This window comes from Saccoglossus kowalevskii, chromosome 14 (genome assembly GCF_978046115.1).
Source record: "Saccoglossus kowalevskii chromosome 14, keSacKowa6.1, whole genome shotgun sequence".
Classification (NCBI taxonomy): domain Eukaryota; kingdom Metazoa; phylum Hemichordata; class Enteropneusta; family Harrimaniidae; genus Saccoglossus; species Saccoglossus kowalevskii.
The window spans coordinates 2,505,897-2,530,424 of NC_140654.1; the positions used below are offsets into that span (position 1 = coordinate 2,505,897).

At 35.9% G+C, this 24,528-nt stretch overlaps 2 protein-coding genes across 2 annotated transcripts in view; one reads left to right on the forward strand and one right to left on the reverse strand.

The window, feature by feature from the left end:
- Positions 1-132: 132 nt before the first annotated feature.
- On the reverse strand, positions 133-7,335 carry LOC146734367 (uncharacterized). The gene is made up of 5 exons (XM_085508216.1): positions 7,248-7,335; positions 6,635-6,790; positions 5,910-6,111; positions 980-1,367; positions 133-191 (listed from the first exon to the last, which is right to left on the reverse strand). The coding sequence occupies exons 2-5, from the start codon at positions 6,682-6,684 to the stop codon at positions 133-135; spliced, it is 699 nt and encodes a 232-aa protein (XP_085364342.1). The 5' UTR covers positions 6,685-6,790; positions 7,248-7,335.
- Positions 7,336-24,298: 16,963 nt separating this feature from the next.
- Positions 24,299-24,528, forward strand: part of LOC100369457 (monocarboxylate transporter 12-like) — a 12,628-nt gene continuing 12,398 nt past the window's right edge. Inside the window, exon 1 of the mRNA XM_002733067.4 lies at positions 24,299-24,379. The gene's annotated coding sequence lies outside the window, so the exon portion shown is untranslated. The remainder of the gene's footprint in view (positions 24,380-24,528) is intronic.

Genomic DNA, 24,528 nt, shown 5'->3' on the forward strand with positions numbered 1-24,528 from the left:
TGTTGAGTTTTAAATCCAGAAGTGCTGAAAGAAAATTGCTGTGGCAAAAGCTAACAAAGGAAATCATGCAAATAATGTTGAAGTACTCAAGGCAGGAAAGGGTTTTCTAATTCCCTTTAAAAAACCATCATATCAGATAGGTGCAACTAAATATGTTCCCTGTCCAGCCTGTTTGGGATATTTCATCCGAACTGAATTATGGAAACATCACAAATCATGTACAGCCATATTCTGAGTCAGTATTGTTTGTAAAAACATTCGTTAATGGAGCAGCGTTCAAGTGACGATCAGTAACAATCTCAGCTAACGGGCTACTAATTTTATCGGATGATGTGTGGTCTGACGATATGTCACACTGTGGTACTTGACACTGGATTGACGGAGTGGTGATTCCATCTGGTGTTGTGTGGTTGGTATTACATCACATCCTGGTACTTGAGACTTGGCTAACTGACAACTGATTCCATCTGGTGAAATGCAGTCTGGTAATATGTCAGAACCAGGTACCTGAGACTTGGCTAACTGACAACTGATTCCATCCGGTGACAACTGATTCCATCTGGTGATGTGTGGTCTGATAATATGTCACACCCTGGTACATGAGACTTGGCTAACTGACAACTGATTCCATCTGGTGATGTGTGGTCTGGTAATATGTCACACCCTGGTACTTGAGACTTGGCTAACTGACAACTGATTCCGTCCTGTGATGTGTGGTCTGGTAATATGTCACACCTTGGTACTTGAGGCTTGGTTAACTGACAACTGATTCCATCCGGTGATGTGTGGTCTGGTAATATGTCACACCCTGGTACTTGAGACTTGGCTAACTGACAACTGATTCCGTCCTGTGATGTGCAGTCTGGTAATATGTCACACCTTGGTATTTGAGGCTTGGCTACCTGACAACTGATTTCATCCGTTAATGTGCGGTCTGGTAATATGTCACACCCTGGTTCATGAGACTTGGCTAACTGACAACTGATTCCATCCGGTGATGTGCGGTCTGGTATTGTGTCAGACCCAAGTACCTGAGACTTGGCTACCTGACAACTGATTCCATCCGGTGATGTGTGGTCTGGTAATATGTCAAACCATGGTACTTGAGACTTGGCTAACTGACAACTGATTCCGTCCTGTGATGTGCAGTCTGGTAATATGTCACACTCTGGAACTTGAGACTTGGCTAACTGACAACTAATTCCATCTAGTGACGTGTGGTCTGGTAATATGTCGCACCCTGGTACTTGAGACTTGGCTAACTGACAACTGATTTCATCAGATGATGTGCATTCTGGTAATACGTGACACCCTGGTACATCCTGGTATGACATAGCAGATCCTTGTGTTTGTTGCAAGTTTAATATCTACAAAAGCAATACAAATAGAAGAAGACAAAGATTTTAGAGCAATAAATATTTATATTTAATCTCACTCAACAGCATACAAGAAAATCAAGTCATTGGAAATAGCACAGCTATTTCACGTTACTTTTTCAACATAATGTTTTAAATACCATTATATGTGAAAAATGCATATACCATGTAGTAAACAAAATCTGTTCATGTATGAGCGAGATTCAGTTCCATATATATGGAAATGTACAACATTAAGTTTGATGCTTATGTGATGTTTGAAGCATGTTCAAGCATGTCAGTGATCTGGTAAAGAATTCATAAAAAATGGCTACCAGTCAACAATTTTGTACCAAAGCAAGTCATTTCATGATATGACAAGAGTCATTCTTATTTTAACAGTAAACATAACTGAAATTAGTCAGCCACTTTGAATCAGAGCATGAAAGAAATGACATAGGAATAGTAGTTTGATTGCCATCAATCAATATATGTCAGAGGCATACTTTATAACAGCATTCCACCATTCTGAATCAGATCCATCCTGGTCAATTAATGTCAGATACAGCTCTGAAACCACATTCATTACAACAAAATGCCAACCCCCCCCCCACCCCACATTCATAACTAACAACAAAATGACCACCAGTCAGCCATTTTGAATCCAGTCTGAGAAACAAAATTACTTGCAAACGTTCAATGTACATGTATGTATTAAGTTCACACAAGATCTATCCATACATGACCAAGGTCTGGAATCGGAATGGCATTGTTCTCCCCAAAAAAGGTGACAGGCATAATGCAAAAATTTTTCTTGTTTTGAATACTTAACCAGCTGCGAAAATTTACTAATGGACACGTGGGATAAAATTAGGTCAGCTTTTCTATAACATATTTCAAAAGCTCTACAAGCCCTACTACCGGTACATTGTTTACAAGTCATTGAAAATGACACAGTCCCCATTAAATTTTTGAAAGTTCTTTTTGTGCTCATCATATTAAAGCAGAGGGGTTGTCGCGAGCGTGTCCTTGAAACTTGAGTTCCAAGTGGCGTATACAACAGATTGTCTATTTACCGTACTCGACCACGTTAGCGCCCATGCCCGGGCAAGCGCCCACCCCCCACTTTTGCGCAATTTTTATATTTGGGGTCACATTCGGCAAAGCGCCCACCCCCCTTCAAAATGCAACTAATTTAAAACTTGGTCTTGCGTAACGAATCTTGGTAAGCGTTTTTATATGATACAGCGTGGACATCGACCGCTGTGAGCATGTTGTGAATGCGTAGAACACTGTAACCGTGCGTAAACTACGCTTCGACAATGACCTGTTATTAATTAATACAAGTAAAATGCAATACATATTTCATGCCATATTCAGTCTAATTCTCAAAAATGGCTAGTTACTAGTTTTTTGGAAAAACCATGTCGTTTATTCGCTGAAATCAATTCCAACAGATCGTACTTCAACATCGATTATTCACTTCCGCATTGCGTTACCGGAAAGTCTTTGGGAATTTCCGAAGAATTGCGTCAGTACAACACAGCATTCTGATTAGTTAATAACCAACTTTGACCCATTAGGTCAAACAACGCTGCTGTAGGTCAAATCTGCAATTGCATCATGGCGGAAAGTGATTTTCATCGAGAGTTTGCGTACGATCCAACAACTTCGTCAGTGGAAATAATATGACAATTTTGACTTCGACTGTGTTCCAAAAGACTCAAATGTTTTTAATTCCGTAAATTATGGTGGTACGTAATTAATATTGTAATAAAATGTGCATATTTTTTGTGATCATTTCTGTTTCTTCATTGTGAAAATCAATGACGACGCAAATTAATTTAGTAATTTGATTTTCCCTCAAAGACGTAATCTGTCACTTGATGAATCAAAATTTTCATTTGCACTCTTTTTCGAGGGGGGTGCTCGGGTAAGCACCCACCCCTACAAAATCGTGATTTTCTGAGTTGAGGCCTCTGGGCGCTAACCCGGTCGAGTACGGTACATCAAAACACGTGTTCTGTGTAGTAGTAATATGGCCAAAAATAAAAACAGCCATTATTCGGCCATCTTTGATCTGATTATGAAACACACTGATATGTATGATGTATGTGCCAAATATGAATGAAAATAGTACATAAATTGTGGAAATATTAATAGTAGTAAGGCCAAAAAGTCAGATGGCTGTCAATCAGATTTTGAAACAAATTGTCATGGACATGCATCCTAACATGTATAAAGTACATGTATGTGCCAAATTTGAATGAAAACTGACAGAGCACGTCCAAGATACCGCATAAAAAAAAGAAAAGAAGATACCGACCATCTTTGATCCAATTACGAAAAAAATCGGCATGGACATGTAACCTAACATGTATAATCTATGTACCAAGTTTGAATGGCAACTGACAAAGCATGTCCAAAATACAACATTTTCAAAAAACAAGATGGCTGCCAGTTGGCCATTTTGAATCGAATCGCTAAACCACTGCATGTGCGTATCTCCCACATAAGGCACAAGGCACATGCAAAGAATGAACGGAATCGGTCTACAGGATTCTGAAATATGACTCAGAACAGACTGACGCACGGACGGACGAACGGACAGACTCAGGAACTCACAGACGGTCGGGGACATGTATCCTAACATGTATGATCTATGTACTAAATTTGAATGAAAACTGACAAAGCATGTCAAAAATACAACATTTTCAAAAAACAAGATGGCTGCCAGTCGGCCATTTTGAATCGAATCACTAAACCACTGCATGTGCATATGTGCCACATAAAGTACTAGGCACATGCAAAGAATGAACGGAATCGGTCCAAGGGATTCTGAGATACGACTCTGGACGAACGCACGGACTTCGTTCGAACGGGGACTAAAATACACTCCAAATTACAGCATGTTGTAAATTAAAAAAAAAACTGAAATGTTTGTCCCATTACCATCTCTGGGGAGAATTTTGCCATTCATGACCTAATACTCCCTTTCTGAATACAACTTCTCAACTTTGTGATCTTAGAAAGACGATTTAACAACTCCTGTGTCTTATCAGTAACATTCACTTCAGTCTTGTATATTGACATAGTTTCTAGCTTGCAATCATGATATCCCAATTCCAAACTGGGCTGTTGTTGTAACCCAATAATCATTTGTCTTGAAAAAACCAGTTTAGCTTTGCTGATGACATTAGATACTAGCAGGATCTTTTGAATATTTGGGGCAATACGCAGTTTTCTGAATGAGAGCCGATTTCTATCTGAAGCAATTTTTTCAACTGATATACTGATTATCCTTTGTGCATCAGTTGTATCCATGTTTCTTTTTGAATACTGTAAAGGGATTAAAGGTACATGCTCAGTGAATGGTGGCCCAAAAAACTTGTTTGCTAAAAATATGTTAAAGATTGGGGGGGTCTCTCTCATGGGTAAACGGGCATTAACAAATGACTTCTCTGGCCAATGAAAACTCATATTTGGATCAAATGTAGCTAATTAATTAATTAATGTTTCAAATCGTATGGCACATTGTTCATTCATAAATGCAACTTGAACTGTGACCTCTTGTTATATGATTTGAATACTCAGATCTTTGTTATGATTTTAGCAAATTAAATGTAATATTTTATATCATGGAAATTGAAGTCAGCTTATTGAAACACGACTCGAATGACAGAATCATGTTCAGTTGTATTATCCACAGCCATTTGCCAGTGTACCACACCCACATGCTCAACTATTTTTAGCACTGAAGTAGGGAAATTCATGAATTTTACGGGTTTGCTATTGGATTTTTTTTTTCAACACTTCAAGGTGATAAATGCATAGTTGAAATGAACCAATACATTGATTTTAATGACTGTTTCACCTTGAGACAACTTAAATTTTTTTTTGGTTTAGCAATGAAAAATCAGAAAATATATATAATAAATAGTACCTCAATAATTATGGTTCTCAGTCGTCACATTGTTGTACATTATTCCCAGGAATTTTAGTCCAGGTTTGTCCTGTTTTAGCTGATCTTGCTGAATGATAGATATCGGTTTTGACTGTCCAAAACTCAGTATGGGCAAACTAATAGCGAACAACATTCCAAACAATAGGCATTTTCAAACCATTAAAAATATTTTTCTGGATATATCTACTGACATACTGCCATACCATACACATGCAAAATTAACAAATACATGTAGCGAGTGCAAGGTCAGGATGTATTTTAGAAAATTAGAAATATTTCACTCAGTCCATATTCTTTTTCATAGGGAAAACAGGAATAATTATACAAATCTTGAACACAAGTCAACGATCAGAAGAAAAAAATATCACACCAATGGACTTTGCAAACCAGACAATCCTACTGTACTTGTGTTTGTGGTAGTACATGTGCAAGTGTATGTGCAATTTCGAATGGAATCAGTTAAAGGAATGATGTGAACAAATATTACCCATTTCAGACTTTCACCAACTTCTCAACTGGAAATTGTATATAAATATATTTATAAGGCATATGCTGTTATAACATTATTATGAAAATAAGCATTATCTTACCTTATGCTCCCATGGTAATTTGACTGGTCCATAATCATATAATATTTCCTCATTGACGTGAATGTCTTTTACAGCAAATAGTGCCAGGTATGGCTGTCCTTTGAATTCAAGTGTTTTCATTCTTGCATTTGGAGATTTTCTTTCATGGTTTACTAGCCGCCCATATTTAGGTCCATTGCCAGGTTCATTAGTAGAATCGATACTGCAACATTGGCAAAATATAGCTTTTGAAAAATATATAGCAAGGTAGATTTTTTTTATGGACTAAGAGTTAAAAGATTATTTTTACTGTCACAATCATTCATTTGATATAGACTTAAGAATGACCAGCAATCCCAAGTTATTGATAATAGTAAATTGCATACAGTCATATATGGTCATCCACTACATTAAAAGAAATAAATGAAGAAATATTCTTTGTGGCTAACATGGCAAAGTTGTTAAAGCTTTACTATTACATAAAATAAGAATTTGATATTTGTTACAAATATTGGTAGATGGGGTTACTGGCCTTATTTGTTCATGTAATTTATTGGTGATAGTAGGTATGAATTAAAAAAACACCACATGTGTTGTGTTTGAGTTTGAATAATTTCTGTGGCTGTGGTACAGGGTCACATAGTAGTCACAACACAGACATGTACACAGTACTATGGGATAGGCTAATATTAAATGCAGTTTAAATGAGTTTCATATGAAAAGATTGTAAAGATGTGGACACTAACCAATATGTCTTATCCTTGAATTTAAAAAAAGTAACGGAATACACTGCCATCAGAAGACTTCACGAATCTCTCCCTCCGACCCACTAATAAGTTCACCATCGTATTGCAATAAGAAATTTCTTTTATTGAATTGCTTTCCAGCAAAAACACCTCTACCTGGAATAAAATAAACCATAAATGATAAACTAGTCATTACACTTGTGACTTGGATATATTTCGAAATACAAGTTAACATGAAGCAGTGATGAAGCCGTTCAGTTATTTAGGACATTGAGCAGCGTGGTAAACGGCAAACAGTCAGATTAAATATATTCTCATCTGAGGGACATCAAAGAATCGTACAACGAACAGCTGAAATACTTGCTGATTATCGCTAAAAACTATAAACAAACGTCTTTTTCAATATACTGAGATCTGAATGCACAAATCTAACGCAGACTGAAGTAAATTTCGATTCCACTGCCATGGTTCGAACGGCACAGGGTCTTCGAAAAACGTGCTGTCAGTCTTTGGTTTAGAATATAATGTGTTGTCAACTGACAGGAAATTGATTGCATATTATTAATCAAGCCGAACTGAGCACAAAAAATTTGTTAATTCTTTACATTATTACCTTCCTGAATAACTCCATTCACAGCATATCAAAAAATCACAGCCGATCAGAACAAAACTGCCATTTTTTATTGGGACCCCCTAAGCTATTAAGACCAAAGACTCCCTAAGTTTTATTATAGAATTTTGTATTTGGAAACTGGTGTAATATCAGTGTTCTTACGGCTAATCTCATTTTTGTGTCTAAACAATAAATCACAGTTATTTTTTTTTTAGCATGCACTTTCATTGCCGCCAGATATTAATGCGTACTGCCGAAATACAAAAACAAAACAACGAGAACGCGTACAAAATAAAAAAAATAATTAGATAAAAAAAATATTGTCACTCAGTTTGAAATTATTTTACAGTAAGTGCATTCTACTATAAAAGTGTTCTGTTTAGATTACTAGTATTCGGTATGGTAACACCTACGCGCTTGGTCCCAGCATTTAGCACATTGTCGCTGAAGACAGACAACAAATAGAAACAGTAAAGTGAACAGTGGAACGTCATACCTTTCCATAGCACAATCGTCTCATAAAATCCTGGCTGGTCAGTTTGTTTGGCTATATAATATTCTGCCACTTTTATTTGATCTTCTTTAGAAGAGAGCAGTCGATGTGACCGTCGTGTGCTTCGAGTGCCCGCCATGCTTAACTTGTTGGCCTTTTCTCCATGCCCATATTATGCGCACGTCCACGCGAGTAGTAACATTTCTTCGCTTTCACATACGTTTTCCATTTTACATTGAAAGACAAGTACTGGAACCATGTGTTCCCCAATATTCTCGCTTTCGCGGTCTGAGCACCATTTTACCCGCAAAAAAATAATTCCTCGAAAAACATTAAAGTCCTCGCTTGCGCAATTCTTTGCGTTTAACGTGAGTGCTACGTCTTACAGCCGAATTCATGAAAGTTGGACGCACGACATACTTTTGTAACATGTTTACTAAAAAACGCGTTCAGACAGCGAAGTATGGTAATACAATACCATGATGCCAATGTACTCATTAGAAATACTTCATTCACAAAAAAAGATTTTAGTTTTGACAGGTAAATGAACAAACGTCCAGTCCTTGTGGAAGGCGAAATAAGATATCGCATTTTTAATAACTGACTAAATGGAGTAGCTCCAAATTACTTATGGCCAGAAAATGTCCCTAGGAGGGTCTGACCCAGTTTTCAAGAACGTTTCTTTCCTGTGTATTATCGAAACTAATTTAAAATACATGATTCATACTCATTTTGCTATATGATCTGAGGACTGTTTTGGAACCTGTCTCCGAGGACGTTTTATTTTTTGTGTATTATAAAAACCGTATACAAATATATTGCAAGTGTATGTTTCTTACTTATTTTGCTATATGATCTGAGGACTGTTTCTAGAACCTGTCTCCGAGGACGTTTCTTTTCTATGTATTATCAAAACCCTATACAAATTAATTGCAAGTGTATGGTTCATACTTATTTTGCTATATGATCTGAGGACTGTTTCTAGAACCTGTCTCCGAGGACGTTTCTTTTCTGCGTATTATAAAAACCGTATACAAATTCATTGCAAGTGTATGATTCATACTTGTTTTGCTATATGATCTGAGGACTGTTTCTAGAACCTGTCTCCGAGGACGTTTCTTTTCTATATGTTATAAAAACCGTCTACAAATTAATTGCAAGTGTATGATTCATACTTATTTTGCTATATGATCTGAGGACTGTTTCTAGAACCTGTCTCCGAGGACGTTTCTTTTCTGTGTATTATAAAAACCGTATACAAATTAATTGCAAGTGTATGATTCATACTTATTTTGCTATATGATCCGAGGACTGTTTCTAGAACCTGTCTCCGAGGACGTTTCTTTTCTATGTATTATAAAAACCGTATACAAATTAATTGCAAGTGTATGATTCATACTTATTTTGCTATATGATCTGAGGACTGTTTCTAGAACCTGTCTCCGAGGACGTTTCTTTTCTGTGTATTATAAAAACCGTATACCAATTAATTGCAAGTGTATGATTCATACTTATTTTGCTATATGATCCGAGGACTGTTTCTAGAACCTGTCTCCGAGGACGTTTCTTTTCTATGTATTATAAAAACCGTGTACAAATTCATTGCAAGTGTATGATTCATACTTATTTTGCTATATGATCTGAGGACTGTTTCTAGAACCTGTCTCCGAGGACGTTTCTTTTCTGTGTATTATAAAAACCGTATACAAATTAATTGCAAGTGTATGATTCATACTTATTTTGCTATATGATCCGAGGACTGTTTCTAGAACCTGTCTCCGAGGACGTTTCTTTTCTATGTATTATAAAAACCGTATACAAATTAATTGCAAGTGTATGATTCATACTTATTTTGCTATATGATCCGAGGACTGTTTCTAGAACCTGTCTCCGAGGACGTTTCTTTTCTATGTATTATAAAAACCGTGTACAAATTCATTGCAAGTGTATGATTCATACTTATTTTGCTATATGATCCGAGGACTGTTTCTAGAACCTGTCTCCGAGGACGTTTCTTTTCTATGTATTATAAAAACCGTGTACAAATTCATTGCAAGTGTATGATTCATACTTATTTTGCTATATTATCTGAGGACTGTTCTAGAACCTGTCTCCGAGGACGTTTCTTTTCTATGTATTATAAAAACCATCTACAAATTAATTGCAAGTGTATGATTCATACTTATTTTGCTATATGATCTGAGGACTGTTTTTTAGAACCTGTCTCCGAGGACGTTTCTTTTTTGTGTATTATCAAAACCGTTTATGAACTAATTGCAAGTGTATGATTCATACATATTTTGCTATATGACCTGATTTAGGTTGAGAATTACTTGCCAAGTAACTGAAAAAAACGTACTCAAATAGTATAGAGTATCCGTGTTAGATATTTCTAAATGTATGCTCATTAAAACTTGTGCATTGGTACTCTTGTTTATACCTCTGTTTTCATTTTTCCTGATCACATTGAATTTATGTCCCAGTTATTTGGATTAAACATGTTTGTTTGCGGGAAACACCGACATAGCGATATTTATAAATACTAATACGATTGTAACCGTGCCTGTTACATAACATATACTCTGCTTCCCCAAAATTGAATTAACTATCACGTATTAACTGATAGCAAAATACTGATATCCGCCGAAAAAGAATCTTTGACGCATGTGTACGAAGCTTCACCAAATGACAAATCCTACAGACGATGCAAGAGAAAATAAGTTAATGTCTATACTTAATAAAATATATAAGTAAAACAACTTCGCTCATGCAACATACTCCATGCAATTTTAGTCTTTATCGATTTTATGATTTTGGCGTTGTTTGTGGTGGCGGTGGTGGTAGAGACAGCCACATTTATTATTCCTTAAATTGGTCTTGGAAAAGCATATGGCGTTTGACAGTTCGACAAATCATGTACGATAAAAAAGAACAAACTGTTTCAACGAGGTTTATGTTTCTTCATGAAATCAATTGCAGTGGATATTTATACGGCATTTACTAAAGTAGGCTTGATAGGCATATAGCACCGTTAACCTTGGTCCTATTTCCGACAGTGTGGGCAGAATTCTTTCACACAAAAACGTTTCTATAAAGTAACTAACACAGCGCATCATAAAGGTCAATACTGTAAAAAAATTCTTGGCAAGGAAAACCCCGAAATCACTATCAAAATATCAGCGTGATTGTTTATTTTCGTGTGAAATAATGCATGTTCAAGTTGTCAAAAATTTGCAAGATTATTTTTGTTAAATTGTTCAATGGTCATACATTATATTTTCGAGTATTTTTACAGTAAGTTTAAGTTGCTAAGACGTTTATTAATACGACATATTTTGATATTGTCGCACTTGATTCTAAATTTTTTGCAGGGTTGTCTATTATTGAGTGTTTTTAGAATAGATCTGTTTTTATCTAACGTGTACTCCCAGTATGGGCAGACATCGCATTTCGTATTGTTCAAACCAAAATAAATCACAATGTGAATGCGCACATGAGTTATTAGAACAAAACAAAATTCAATATCGGGATTTTGTTCTGTTTATTACAATGTGTTATTTAGCTTCACACATGTCCTACTACCTTGCGTACAGTGATATCCCATTCGGAGTACTAGCATACAATTCATGGGGCTCAACAATTTGAACTTTAAGTATAGGTTATTATTAGCGGACTGTCTGACATGTCAATAGCATTTTTGATTGTCGATGCTTTTTGAGTACACACTGTGGTTATATGTTCTAATACTTTCTAACAAATGTAATGACAGTCGGCAGCAGAGATTATGCCTACTATCAAAATCGAAATATTTGTAGTTATAAAACGGCATGTTCAACGGGATAAAAAATTGATGAATAAGATAGAGTCGTTACGTGCCCAATTCTAATATTCAAAACAAAGAACAAAAAAGGAAAGAACTCGGCTACACTTCAGTTAAACATTATCAACGACCACGACACTACATCGCCTGCTTCAGCAGTTGAGCGGATGTTCTTAAAATACGGCAAATTTATTACAAAATAACTACTTAAGACAAAACCAATTAATCCTATTCAAATTGCACAGGTTGCTTTTTACGTGTCTAAATTATTATAAAACACGCAGTGCATCAGACCACAGTGATCAGACAGACCTTTTTATTCGCGACCATGTACAATAGAGTTATCCATTTAAACAAATATCAGTCACATTATAGCCTGGTGGATTTAAAGGTTATTCGTGCCATGGCGGCTGTGTTGGGAGTTTTGTTACTGTAATTTCAGTTTATTCACCGCTTCGCGCAGTGAGATAACGTGATTGGCTATATTTGAATCTATGAATCTGAATATAGAAAATAAAATATATTGTAATATTGATCGGAATCTGTAGCACACCCACTGAGTGTAACATGTTATATATCAATGCACATTTCAAACATGACATGTAATTTTATCTTTTAATATTTTGCCTATTTTGTAGCAGCTGTCCCTCAGTTTGGGAAAGGTTCCTGGAAAACTAAACTGGGTAGCAAATAGCCGGCATAATTCGTGAGCAGGTGTCGCATGACACCGTGTACCCGCGGCCTAGCCACCCATGGTGGGGAAACATATTATACTTTCATTACAATTCATTTTAATCAATCTCGTCAGCGTTTTGAGTCACCTTTCCCGTAGAAACACGCCTCGTGATTGTCCTTGTAAAATGACTTGTCTTGGACAGCAGACAAATACACAAGTATGTACTTGGTCGTGTTCGCAGCGATTGATCCCTGGCCGATGCACGTGAAGAAACTGTATTCCATTCATGCCAAATATATATATGTAGTCTTCAGAATAAAGTTCTACAGTCTTGATCTAATTTACGATAAAATACTGGCCAGGCCTGAAACTATGTTACTTGGCGTCAATGAAATTGTATCCCTAAGTTTCAGTGATAGTTCAAGTCTTCCAGCTTGAGGGACTGCTTGGTCCATTTTTGTATATTTAATTTGGATTCATGTACAATCGGCCCGACATAGTTTAAATACATAATTATCAGGCATCGTTCCAGTGAATTATCTCAAAATTCAAAATTTATATACACCATGATCAAACATGGTTTCCCTAAATTCGATGGATTTAATGCCATATTTGTATCTCAAAATTCACCACTTCCAGACAAGTGTATCGTATTTTTGAGTGAGTGATATATATATATATATATAATTTGTCCAAATTTGCACAATATTCGGGTAAACATCCTGTTAAGGATTCTGATATAACGGGTGTAAGCTTCCTATCGTAAACAGTGCGTGTTTATCTAACGTCCATTGTCAGCATTGTGTTGATCGACGCCCGTCCTAAACCCAGTATGAAGAAACCAACGATATTCCAAACAAATACTAATAAATATTAACAAATACACAAAGAGGTGTAATATTAGGGTTTATTTTAGGCTTAGAAAATATTTTCTTTCACTCAGAATGGAACTGCCATTTAGCTTCATGGTCTTTCAGCTTGTCTTCGCCTCGGAGGAAAACAACAATACTTATACAAAACACATTGCGAAGACTCAATAATCAGGAAAGAAAACCCAGACAACCATGTTGTACTTGTGTCGAAATACATTTTGTATTTCACGTCAGAATATTGTTTAAAATAAAATATTCAGTCCAAGCCAAATCTAGGTCAAAGGGTCAGGTTGCGTGCATATAATTATATATAGTTAAAACAAAAAGTATTTGAACTTGTGTCAGCTGTTCAACATATATAGAAAACAGAAAAACAATGATAAGGCAATGTGAACCTCGGAATTTTTTTTTTTAGTCCGAATGATATTTTGTGAATTGCGCGGTCGAAAACAAAGCGGAAATTGTTCGGTCGAATTCAGCAAGCGGTAGCAAAAGCGAGACAAAAAAGTGATTGGAAAACGGAAGCGGGCGGGAGGTTGTGCGAAAATACTGTAACTTTGCGCAAGTTTCGTTTAAATAGTTTTATTTTCCAAGTCAATATTCTATTTTACTAATACCATTTTTTCTAACGCAATGGCGAGGAAAAAAAAGCGTTGACAGACGAGGCAAACAAAATCTGCCACTCAGCGTCACACTCTGACCATCATGCTCTGACACAGCAATTTTTTTTTCACCATGAAACCCGTTTTGTTAGATTTCTTATCAGAGACACTTGAAGGATTAGCTTGTTTGTAAACTGTCAGCGTGTACAGTGGGACAGTAATGTTTGTCAGAGGATTATCCCTCGTTGTTCGTTTGCATAACAATGGAAACCCGAACCACGGTTACTTTTTTAGTAACCGTGCCCGAACGTTCCTGAAGTACGGACTCAAATGCCAGCAATTTTCTTCATTTTTCACGCTTGAAATTATTCATTATCTGACACTCTTTATGAGTTCTATGATATCAGTGATTAATGTGTTGCCCATTTTAGTGCATGTTTATAATAACGCAGCAAATTTACAATGTTTTATTATCGAAAACTGTTTTTCGCATTTTTCTTGAGTTGAAGTTTTGATTGAGTACGACTTATTGGGACCACCGCCAAATCAAGTGCGTTCGGACTAGGACATTCAAACTCGCAGTTAGCATTCAAAAGATAATGATGGTGTGCGAAATATGTCTGGGTTTTTTAGGAAAATGCTTTGTCACAGAACAATAGTATGTTAAAGGTGCCAAGTATGGAGTAATTAGGGGACAAAAAACAAACCTGCATAGAAATCGGAAGAATAGGTCTTTTGACTATGGAAGACGCATTTCAATAGACTTGATTACAGACAATGCCTTGCACAAATTTCACCTGGAAATTCCCGCATTGTACTCTCGCAATCGCAGACTTGGTCATTTTTACAAAAAGTTTTGCCATTTTTGTGGTCACGTAGTAATTATGTAAACATTGACTCTCCAGATTGTGCCAACGTGTCCCTCTATACTTAGGCTTTTGAAATATATAAGCTAAATTACGGTTCTGAATGAGATAATAGACAGAGAATGCTTTAATCAGAAACGTCATCAAACCCTTCTCGCTACCTTTACACATTGTGTATCATGTTTTGGACAACAATGAGGCTTCTCATGTCCCCCGGGGTCCTCGGATCTCACTTAAAACTGGAATTGTGGTAATACCTTTGCTATATGCCATTAAAAGGTGGCGCACTAACCTGTGAGACGCGTTATAACTGTTGAATTGCGTATATCTTTGAAATATGTGTATCTGTCAAATTGGGGGCGCCCGAGGCTGAAATGGGCCTCCAACGAAAATGTGTAAATTTTTCACACTTTACGCGTTCTTCGAGGACGTGTCTCAGAATGGTGTCACGTGGTTAATAGGTCATTTGAAGCCATTCTATAGCACTTTAATCCGAGGACCCTGAAAATGTCCTCGCTAGCATTGAGACGTCCTCGGAGGCAGGTCAAATAACCTATCAACGTCCTCGAAGCATATAGTAATGCGAGTACACACACACACACACACACACACACACACACGCACACTCTAATAAATACACGTCATTTTGAAAACTAACGGAGTTTATTACACAAAGAAGGGGAAATATACTAATGAGTAAATAATCAAAAAGAATAGATTAAAAACTGAGTAATTGAAATTGAGTATATAGAAAGTATACATTTTGTTTTTGTTTTGTTTTTCCAATCAAAAGACCAATGGAAAAAAAAATGAAAATATATTACTGCAAATACCTTCTAAAATTAAATAGCAAAGCAAGAAATTTCGCTAGCCTGCTAGAGTTGGGAAAATATCCTCCCCCATAGCAACTAGATTGAAATATTGGATCAAAATAAATAATTCTAACTCAAACTCGCTAGTTCACGAAGCTCACAAACTTGGAATACATATTGACGAAAAGGGAAAAGACAACTGGGTAAAAGACATGAATCAAAGTAAATAGCAAACCAAGAAATTTGGCAAGCCTGCTAGAGTTGAGAAAATATCCTTGTAAAAGACATGAATCAGATTTTAGACAATTTGACTATGGAAAAAAAATATTTTGGAATACACATAAATCTCAGGATGACAAAAAAAGAAAATCATTGAAACATTGACAGGTAATTCGAACAATCCTTTAGAAATTCATAGCACAGAAACATTACATGATGCAAATAAAAGTACACATCATAAAAACAAGTTACGAACCTACAGAAAATTAAAACAGAATTTGCATATAAAAAATATCTCACCACAATAAAAAATCTAAAACATAGTGCTGCGCTAAGGCGAAACTCGGAATAAAGGCTCATACCCTTCAAATGGAAAGGGGGTAGATATAATAACTTTATAGCTGAAGACTAAATTTGCCCAGTTTGTGACAACTAGAAAATTGAGAACGAAAAACAACTTCTCAATTGTAATCTATACTTGGAGGAACGAAATAATCATGATTAAAATATTAAATACAATAAAATCAACTTTAGGACGGACGATGAACACCTAACAGATATACTAAGAAGTTAAAATGACAAAATAATCCTTGAGCTAGGAAAATTCGTCTACATCTGTTTCAGGTTACGACAAGAAAAAAACTAAAATACCAGATGCCTAAACCAACCACAAAATAATTTTGTTTTTCTTTACATTCAAATGTTTGTGATTTTATTATTGTTACACATTGCTTATTTTTGTTACTTTATTGTATATAATCTTATAGCTGAAGACTGAATTTGCTCAGTTTGTGACAACTAGAAAATTGAGAACGAAAAAAAATATCTTCTCATTTGTAATCTATACAATAAGAAACAAAAAAAATCATGATTAAAATATTAAATACAATAAAATCAACTTTAGGACAGATGATGAACACCTAACAGGTATACTAAAAAGTTAAAATGACAAAACAATCATTGAGCTAGGAACATTCGTCCACATCTGATTCAGGGCACGATAAGAAAAAAAAATCCTAAAATGCCAAATGCCTAAACCAAACACCAAATATTTTTTTTTTTTTTTTTGCTTTACATTCACTTGTTTGTGATTTTATTATTGTTACACTTTGCTGGTTTTTTGTTACTTCGTTGTATTTCCAACCAAGATCCCACGCATGAATACGGTTTCAATTTTAATTGTTATTGTGCAAATTAGATGGTTGGATATTGACATCATGGTCAGTTTACCACCTCAGTTATCACATCGTGCTTTGTAAATATTTGAAAAGCTCAGTGGTCACAGATGGCGTTGCAACACACGCACACACTCTTTCGAAGGGGGAACTAGCCATGTTGTGTACGGCCGCAGTGAGTTGAATTGAAAAGCCCACTTCAAGTTGTGTACGTAGAGTAATAGATTATTATACATTATATTAGACATAATCATAATCGCAATCAAGAAGCAGATCTTTCCTCACCGATAAAATAGCTACTTATTGCTGACCCGTGTTTACCATGTTGTTAGGACAATTTGATTCATGGCATTATTCAGGAGTTATGGAACGCGATCAGACCCCATTACAACAATATCACGCGTCGTGCGTTACTTCAATAATAACACCCAGCTGATTTGAAGACTATATAGTTGTGTCTTCAATTATTATTTCAAAGGCGAATATCTTTCACGTATACACTTATAAACATTACAAACGGTAACATCGGTGTAAAAGTATTTATTTCGAGAGCAAGTCAACACTGCTCATAATGAAAGAATCGACAAAAATGGCAAAATAAAAGAAATATCTAATCATTCGAACTACAACGTGCATACATACATACAGTATTTTGAGGATCGTCGATTGATATTACGCCATATTGCAAGTGATACTATTATGAATGAAAGTGTTGACGAAATGTAATGTGCACGCACGCATTCCTCGTCCACCGATGCCCCAGTCACGTCAAACAGTCGATTTACGAGAGTGTAAACAATGCGGTCAGGATATTATACATGTAATTGTATAGTGGAATCTGTCTAATGGATAAGCGAGTGCTCTCTGTACATCTTGGGAATAATCAAAACTTAGCGCATTTTATTTAACATGAATTAGCATACAACGTGTATGGTATGCGTACGTGCTTACCGTCAAAGAACGAACTACGCAACATCTCTATAATATTAAACAATGTCATCCATTCTCTCCAGTATAACTAATTATTTTAAATTATTGGTGTCCCACTTTTCGACAGTCACCCTTTATGAAATCGTTGATGACCGACATGTCGTCACATCAGTTTAACGTGGAAATACACTCTTGGTCAATCCCAAGTAAAACAGCTTTTGATTGAGGGATCAAATAAGCAGTAAGTTTTGGAGTGAAAACAAGAAGTACATGTATATCGCAAAAATCCGTTTATCTGTGTGTACGAATTATTCAGAACGTGGTCAATCGAATCATGAATGATGGGCGGGGTAATGATTGGTAAAAACATAATCGAGTATAATTTATAAGCGGAGTCTGAATTTGTCAATGGTATACGTATAGTATATTATATGTACAGTGATTCAGTAGTTTGATGGTAAAAAAAATAGTAAATTTAATATTAAAATATGTATAATTTCGAAATTTGGATAATATGGAGATGTCTAGTAATGCTGTTCTGATTTTTTTTGGGTGAGACACAAATTCAATGGACTGATCATTATTAATTAATTAATGCATGAATACCTACTCAATGATTTTCAAATCGGAAAACCAATTCATTCATAAAAATGTGTTCTATCGACAGTTTCCAATCGTAAAGTAATTAACAGATATACTAAAATTATGTCCTTCATCTTGTGGGTAGAAATGTCGTGTTCATGTCCACATGTTCTTGCAAGGAGCGTAGTTTAAGTATTATGTCAGGATTGTTCTTGTTAGAATTTGAGTCCACGAATTCATCAATCGGTTGTTTTGCTGAGGCGTACAGTCTCTGAGTCGATGTCTCGATGATGATCGGCTAGATGTCCCGTTTCAAAGTATTCAATTTGGCGAGCTAGTAACTTCCATTGTTTCTCTGTAGCGAAGCCTGTTACCTCAATGGTTAATTTTTTTCGTCGTTGATCGTTGATCGTGGAAATTCGAATCTGGCGGTGAGGTTAGTTGAGTGATTTCTTTTGCCAGGCTGTGAAGGATGTCATCGTAATTTGTGAAGAATCATAGTGCTTCATTTAATTTGGTTTCGAGCCATTGGAAGAGAAATTCGTTTTTTGAAGCATCCGCTATGGCTTTCAGTGTTTCGAGACTGGTTCTGTCGTTTAAATGGGTCAACACTAAAAAAGCGAAATATTGAATATGGTTGTATTTAATACATTCTGTTGCGCATTCAAGCGGGGTCAGCCCCTTGTCATTTGACCATTCAAATGTAACGTTCGTTCTTGCCTCTTCTAGAATTTCGAAATCGTGGATATTCGAAATCATGTTTAAAAAAACGACGAATTATAGTTTGCTGAGTACTGCCATTTCATTAGTGAAGAGAATGAACTGAATAGTCTTGATTTTCAATCGGTTTTCCAGTCGTTGTAAAATAAACCTTCAAAAATGATACAAAAACGATCAGAGTAACTGAATGGTGTCAGGTCAGGAATCTTTAGCGCGTATGTGAAGACACTATATAACTACGCAAGACGGTACTGTGATGAGAAAAGTGATGAGAAGGAAGCGCTAATCCAAATTAACGCTAATCCAAATTAACGCTACTGTAATGAGTAAATCAATTGTAGCACTTGGATGGTAGCTGTGGAATGCCATTACACTCTGTGGGGGTGTGCCTTTTCAGAAAAGTGAATTGGCGATGGACAAGAACCATACTGATTCACGTTGACCGAATCAAGTTGACCCCGTGTTTCCAGTCCTGTTATCATTATCCCATACACGCAGGTATAGGGGTAATGCTTTCAACTTGAAACCCTATCCCTCAGGCTGTTTGCGAGTGTTCATGTTTTAGATAACATAAATATACAAATACACCAACATATGTTGTTTATCATCTACGTGCGAGGTCTATTTCACATTAGGAACACTTATGACCAACGATTTATAAATAATCCTATGCGCTCACACTTAATCTTGTGATTGAGTTCAAACTGGCATTCACGGACAGTGCTTCGGAATAATACACATCGCTCGTATCAAACACCGTTGATATTCGCGGGTGGAACGCATTGGGCCACTTTCTGTCTGAAATACCTTACCACGAAGACTATTTTGACTCGTACGGTAGTCATGTCACAGAATTTAAGAGATTTCTCGTACGTGGATCTACAATCATCAAATACTTTGATTTCAAGCAATGTGTATCCAATACGTCGTGTATGACTCGTTGTGTAGATATCCATGAGATGACCTTTCACAGAAGGTCAAACTTGGTCTACCGCCTTTGAATCTTCGGCAAGAAGGCGAGGACATATCTTCTTCGCCAAGGGAAAAACGAAAATCGCTACGTTACACCGTAAACTCATTCCGTGTGATGATTATGTATGTAAAAAGTTATTCTGTGAAACGATCAGGTAATTATATATTTTAACTCATCGTAGCGTAGTCCACCATTTTTGAAAAAAACAAACTGTACGTCGATCAACCGATTTTGCATACTTTGCATTTTAGCGGGGTTTATTACTGCAGTTTTACGGGGTGACTATTGGTTTTTAATATTATTCTCTCTCTCTCTTTTTTCTTCTACGACAGATGAGCGATGGAATAAAAAAAATGTACAGACTGCTTGACTCATTGAAAGGATGTAAGAAATGTAAAAATGAACATGTATATATAGAATGAATTATTATTTATTGTTCACTGTTTACTATTATTGACGTTTCCCTTTTCTGTGTTTTTAATCGAATCTGTAAAACGATCAGGTAAATATATTTTTTAACTCATAGTAGCATAGTCCGCCATTTTTTGAAAACCAAACTGTACTGATTTTGCATACTTTGCATTTTAGTGGCTTTATGACCGCAGTTTTACGGGGTGACTATTGGTTTTTAATATTATTCTCTCTCTCTCTCTTTTTCTTTTATGACAGATGAGCGATTCTGATTAGAGGGATGGAATAAGAAAAAAAAAGTGTACAGGCTGTTTGACTCATTGAAAGGATGTAAGAAATGTAAAAATGAACATGTATATATAGAATGAATTATTATTTATTGTTCACTGTTTACTATTATTGACGTTTCTCTTTTCTCTGTTTTTAATCGAATCGTTTATGTACTCGTATTTTTTCGTGTCGTTAAAAATAATTTACTCAAACAAAACAAAGCAAATATGAGGTAAGAAAATATAAACAATGAACAACATATGTATATATAGAATGAATTATTTTTATTGTTCACTGTTTACTGTATAATTATTGACTTTTCACTCTTCCGTGTATTTAATCGAATCGTTTATGTACTCGTATTTCTCGTGACGTGAAAAATGAATTTAACCACGCCGCACATTTACATGTATGTACGTATTTTTCGAGGTGTTAAGAAATATGTAATCACACTATACATTTACGCGCTATGCAACTATTTTCCTTACTCACATCGTATGTTTTTTTTTTCGTGGTGTTAAAAAACAAAACAAAAACTCAACCATGCCATGAATGTATATTCCATGTCAATATTTCATTCTTGTTTACTTCTTTTGTGCAATAAACTTCGTTAGTTTTCAAAATGCCGTGGATTTATTAACGCGTGTGTGTGTGTGAGCGCCCTCTACGATACATTCTGAAAAATCTTTCGTGCTCGTTCAATTAAAAATAATTAAAAAATAAAAAAAAATCAAATTAAAAAAAAAATAATTAAAAAAAAAATGATGGTAATTTATGCAAATGTATTCACGATGACCTCGACACGACCTCGTATTCACATCAATTTTATGTATGCAAATGTATTCACAATATCCCATTGTGATGTCATCCTCATTCAAATGAACCCCTTTACGGCCATGGTCCTCATTTATGCTAATTTATGCACGAATTTCCATTGTGACGTCATTATTTATGCTCATCTATGCATTATTTATGCTAAAGCTGGACTATAGGGACGACCATGAGGGCGCTGTTCGTATGACGTCATCGCATCCGAGTATGAACAGCGCCCTCATGGTCGTCCCTATAGTCCATGCTAAACTACTAACAGTGTTCAAGTTTAACGGTCACATATCACGTTTGTACATAAACAATTGCCAAGTTTGTTGTGATATGGTATAACTTACACTCGAAATTAAGCTTGTCAAGCAAATAAACTTAAATTGATAACGGGATTACACTGTTTGTTCAAGGGCGGCCATACTTCGTTTTCACGTTGCTTTTTTTCAAATTATCGATTTTTTCATAACTTTATCGGCCATGTACCAAACGTGTTCTTCTGATTTCTATAAAAACCAACATAATAACTATATTAAACATCAAAAAATAACTGAATACGATGCGCCGAACAGAAAATATCCTCTCGACTGTGCTACTTTTGGTTTTTGAGTCTTTTCAGCCATTTGAAACGTAACTTGTCTAAAACCACAAAAATCACGATTACGCGAACAGTTCTTGTCCGATTCCATTGATTTTTTTTAGAGATTGAACTCAAGATCAATTGACAACAAAATGTAAAATATTTTTCAAGTATCAGTAATATTTCATTACTAATTGACCTGTGAAAAGAGAGCACTCTAATTTATTATAGAATTCTTCTCCACCACTTTGTAAAAGAACCAAACAATTCAGAAACTATCTCTTTTACATTATTGTTATTAGAACATTGTAGTCTTCCTTTTCTCATAAAAATATATTGGCTAACTGTTTTCGTTTTCTAGTAGCAGTAAAAATAGCAGAACAATCGATTTTGTTTATTTCGCAGTCACGTGACGTAATTAATGTTGACATTAGTGTTATCATAATTTTGCAAGGACTACAATGTAACATGTAAAAATTGTTAGTCATTAATCATTATTATTATTTTTATCAAGCTTTTTCTGTTTTGCCCAACGAAAGTCTACTACATCCTTAAGAACACATGACAGTATAGCTGTAATATGTATTATTATAATATATTACGTCATTGTCTTTATGATGTATAAATAATAAAATAAATTTAAAAAAATATATGGGCGAAATGTATCATAATGCGTATATGCAGGAAGATGGTAAAATTATGGTAAAATTACCATATGTCCTGGCTGATACCGCAACTACTTTTGTAAACTAGAACGATGATGAAAGATGTTTTTTTGCAAAAGAAGCTCGCCGTTTTTTTTTTCAGTTATAGCTTACTAGTGTTTGCGACGTTTCGTCTGCTTCGTTGTTTCCATTGTTCATATGTATTTTTGGGGATGATGAAAGGGTTTTACAGTGGCCTCGTATAGGGGTAATCAGTAATATTATGAGGGAGGGCGACGGGGCAATTGACTAGCGAATTGCGCCTGTTCCGTCTGTACACCGCGGTACACGGTTCGGTATATGATGCCCGAGTTTTATGAGGTATTATGTCTAACAAGTAACTGTGCAAGCCTTGCTGCCTTGAGCTTGGATACCCTGCGCCATGGTGTAAGGATGATTTATATTTAGATTCGACGGCACCCCGCTTTGACAGACCTGCCTGTCAGATACACAGCTAGAGTCTGCGGTGCGGATCGCTACGACACCTGACGTTGCTCAGTTACATACAAAGAGCAACCGGCCGACAAGTTCGGGAAGAAGTGGCGCATAGAAAGGCAGAAATCAGAAACAACGACTACTAAAACACAAAATTCCACAGCTGTTTTCTGAATTCCCGATTCCCGAGTCATTGACAGACGCGATGTGATTCTATTCGCGCATGCGTATCCTGGCAGGTTAATACACATGCAACTCCGGAAGAAGGCCTACAGTATTTAAAACAGTTTTTAAACGGCATCGGAGTAAGTATGGGTGGGTACAAAAGAGGCAGCTAAAAGAACTATATAATTGAAAAAGATTATTTTTTTTCAGAGAAAATAAAAAAAAGATATTGACATTGACATTGTTGTTAACTCCCGAAATCCGAAATATCCCCTAAAATATGAAAGTCTTACTAACATTATAGCCAATGATAATCTGCATGTTCGTGTTTGCCTGCTTGGGCTGGATAGTGAGCACATTTTCAGAGGCTGGTACGAGTTAGTTGAATGATGATGCCCTTTTATTTGAGGTGCATGTAAAAAATCAAATACAAAAAAAATATTATACACAGTATTTCGTTTTGAACTTTTTTAAAATTGTCGGTGTGTGACGACAAACGATGGCTTCGTTACCATTGGCGACACCAGAGGTGTTGATCCAAGAAACCATTGTCGGTTCTTGTTTGTGATTGGTCCTGGCGAGTTTGAGGGATCGTGACGTATCCCCGTCTTTGAGAATTGACATTCTCTTCTCCATAGTGTTGCCAAACAACAGCGTTTGATTGCAAAATTTGAATAATTTGCCACCGGCATTTCGTCGTGATTGTAATCCCAGCTCCCATAGAGATCCTAATTACTTTTATATATGCATGGTCTTTCGAAAAAGAAGCCGGTGATCCGCATTCAGTACTATAGATACAAATTATTACAACGGTGATATACACCTTACGTCACAAGGAATTTCCCAAACGTGCATATCTGTATTTGTAGTATAGCTCAGCCAAAGCATTTCATATGCAAATTTATTTTAATAGCCAGACTCGTCAGTAGCATGAACCCGTAGCATTGCCGTGTTAGCAGTGAGTCACTAAAGCTCCGCCACGACACTGGATACAGCGATAGATGTCAGGTAGGTAGACTCACTTTACCTTCTGTCAGTACTGTTGTTCAGAATTTATTTTAGCTGCTCAATTTATCGTCCATGTCACCATACAATAATATCGCCATAAGTACAGATGTTGGGGAATACTGTGCTGTACTGGTGTATAGTGTGACCTA

Coding starts and splice junctions, on each gene's coding strand:
- LOC146734367 (XM_085508216.1), bottom strand. CDS start 6,684: ATGGCAGTGTATTCCGTTACTTTTTTTAAATTCAAGGATAAGACATAT. Junction 6,112..6,634: donor TTCAAGGATAAGACATATTG/GTTAGTGTCCAC, acceptor CCAATGTTGCAG/TATCGATTCTACTAATGAAC. Junction 192..979: donor ATCACCGGATGGAATCAGTT/GTCAGTTAGCCA, acceptor TCCATAATTCAG/TTCGGATGAAATATCCCAAA.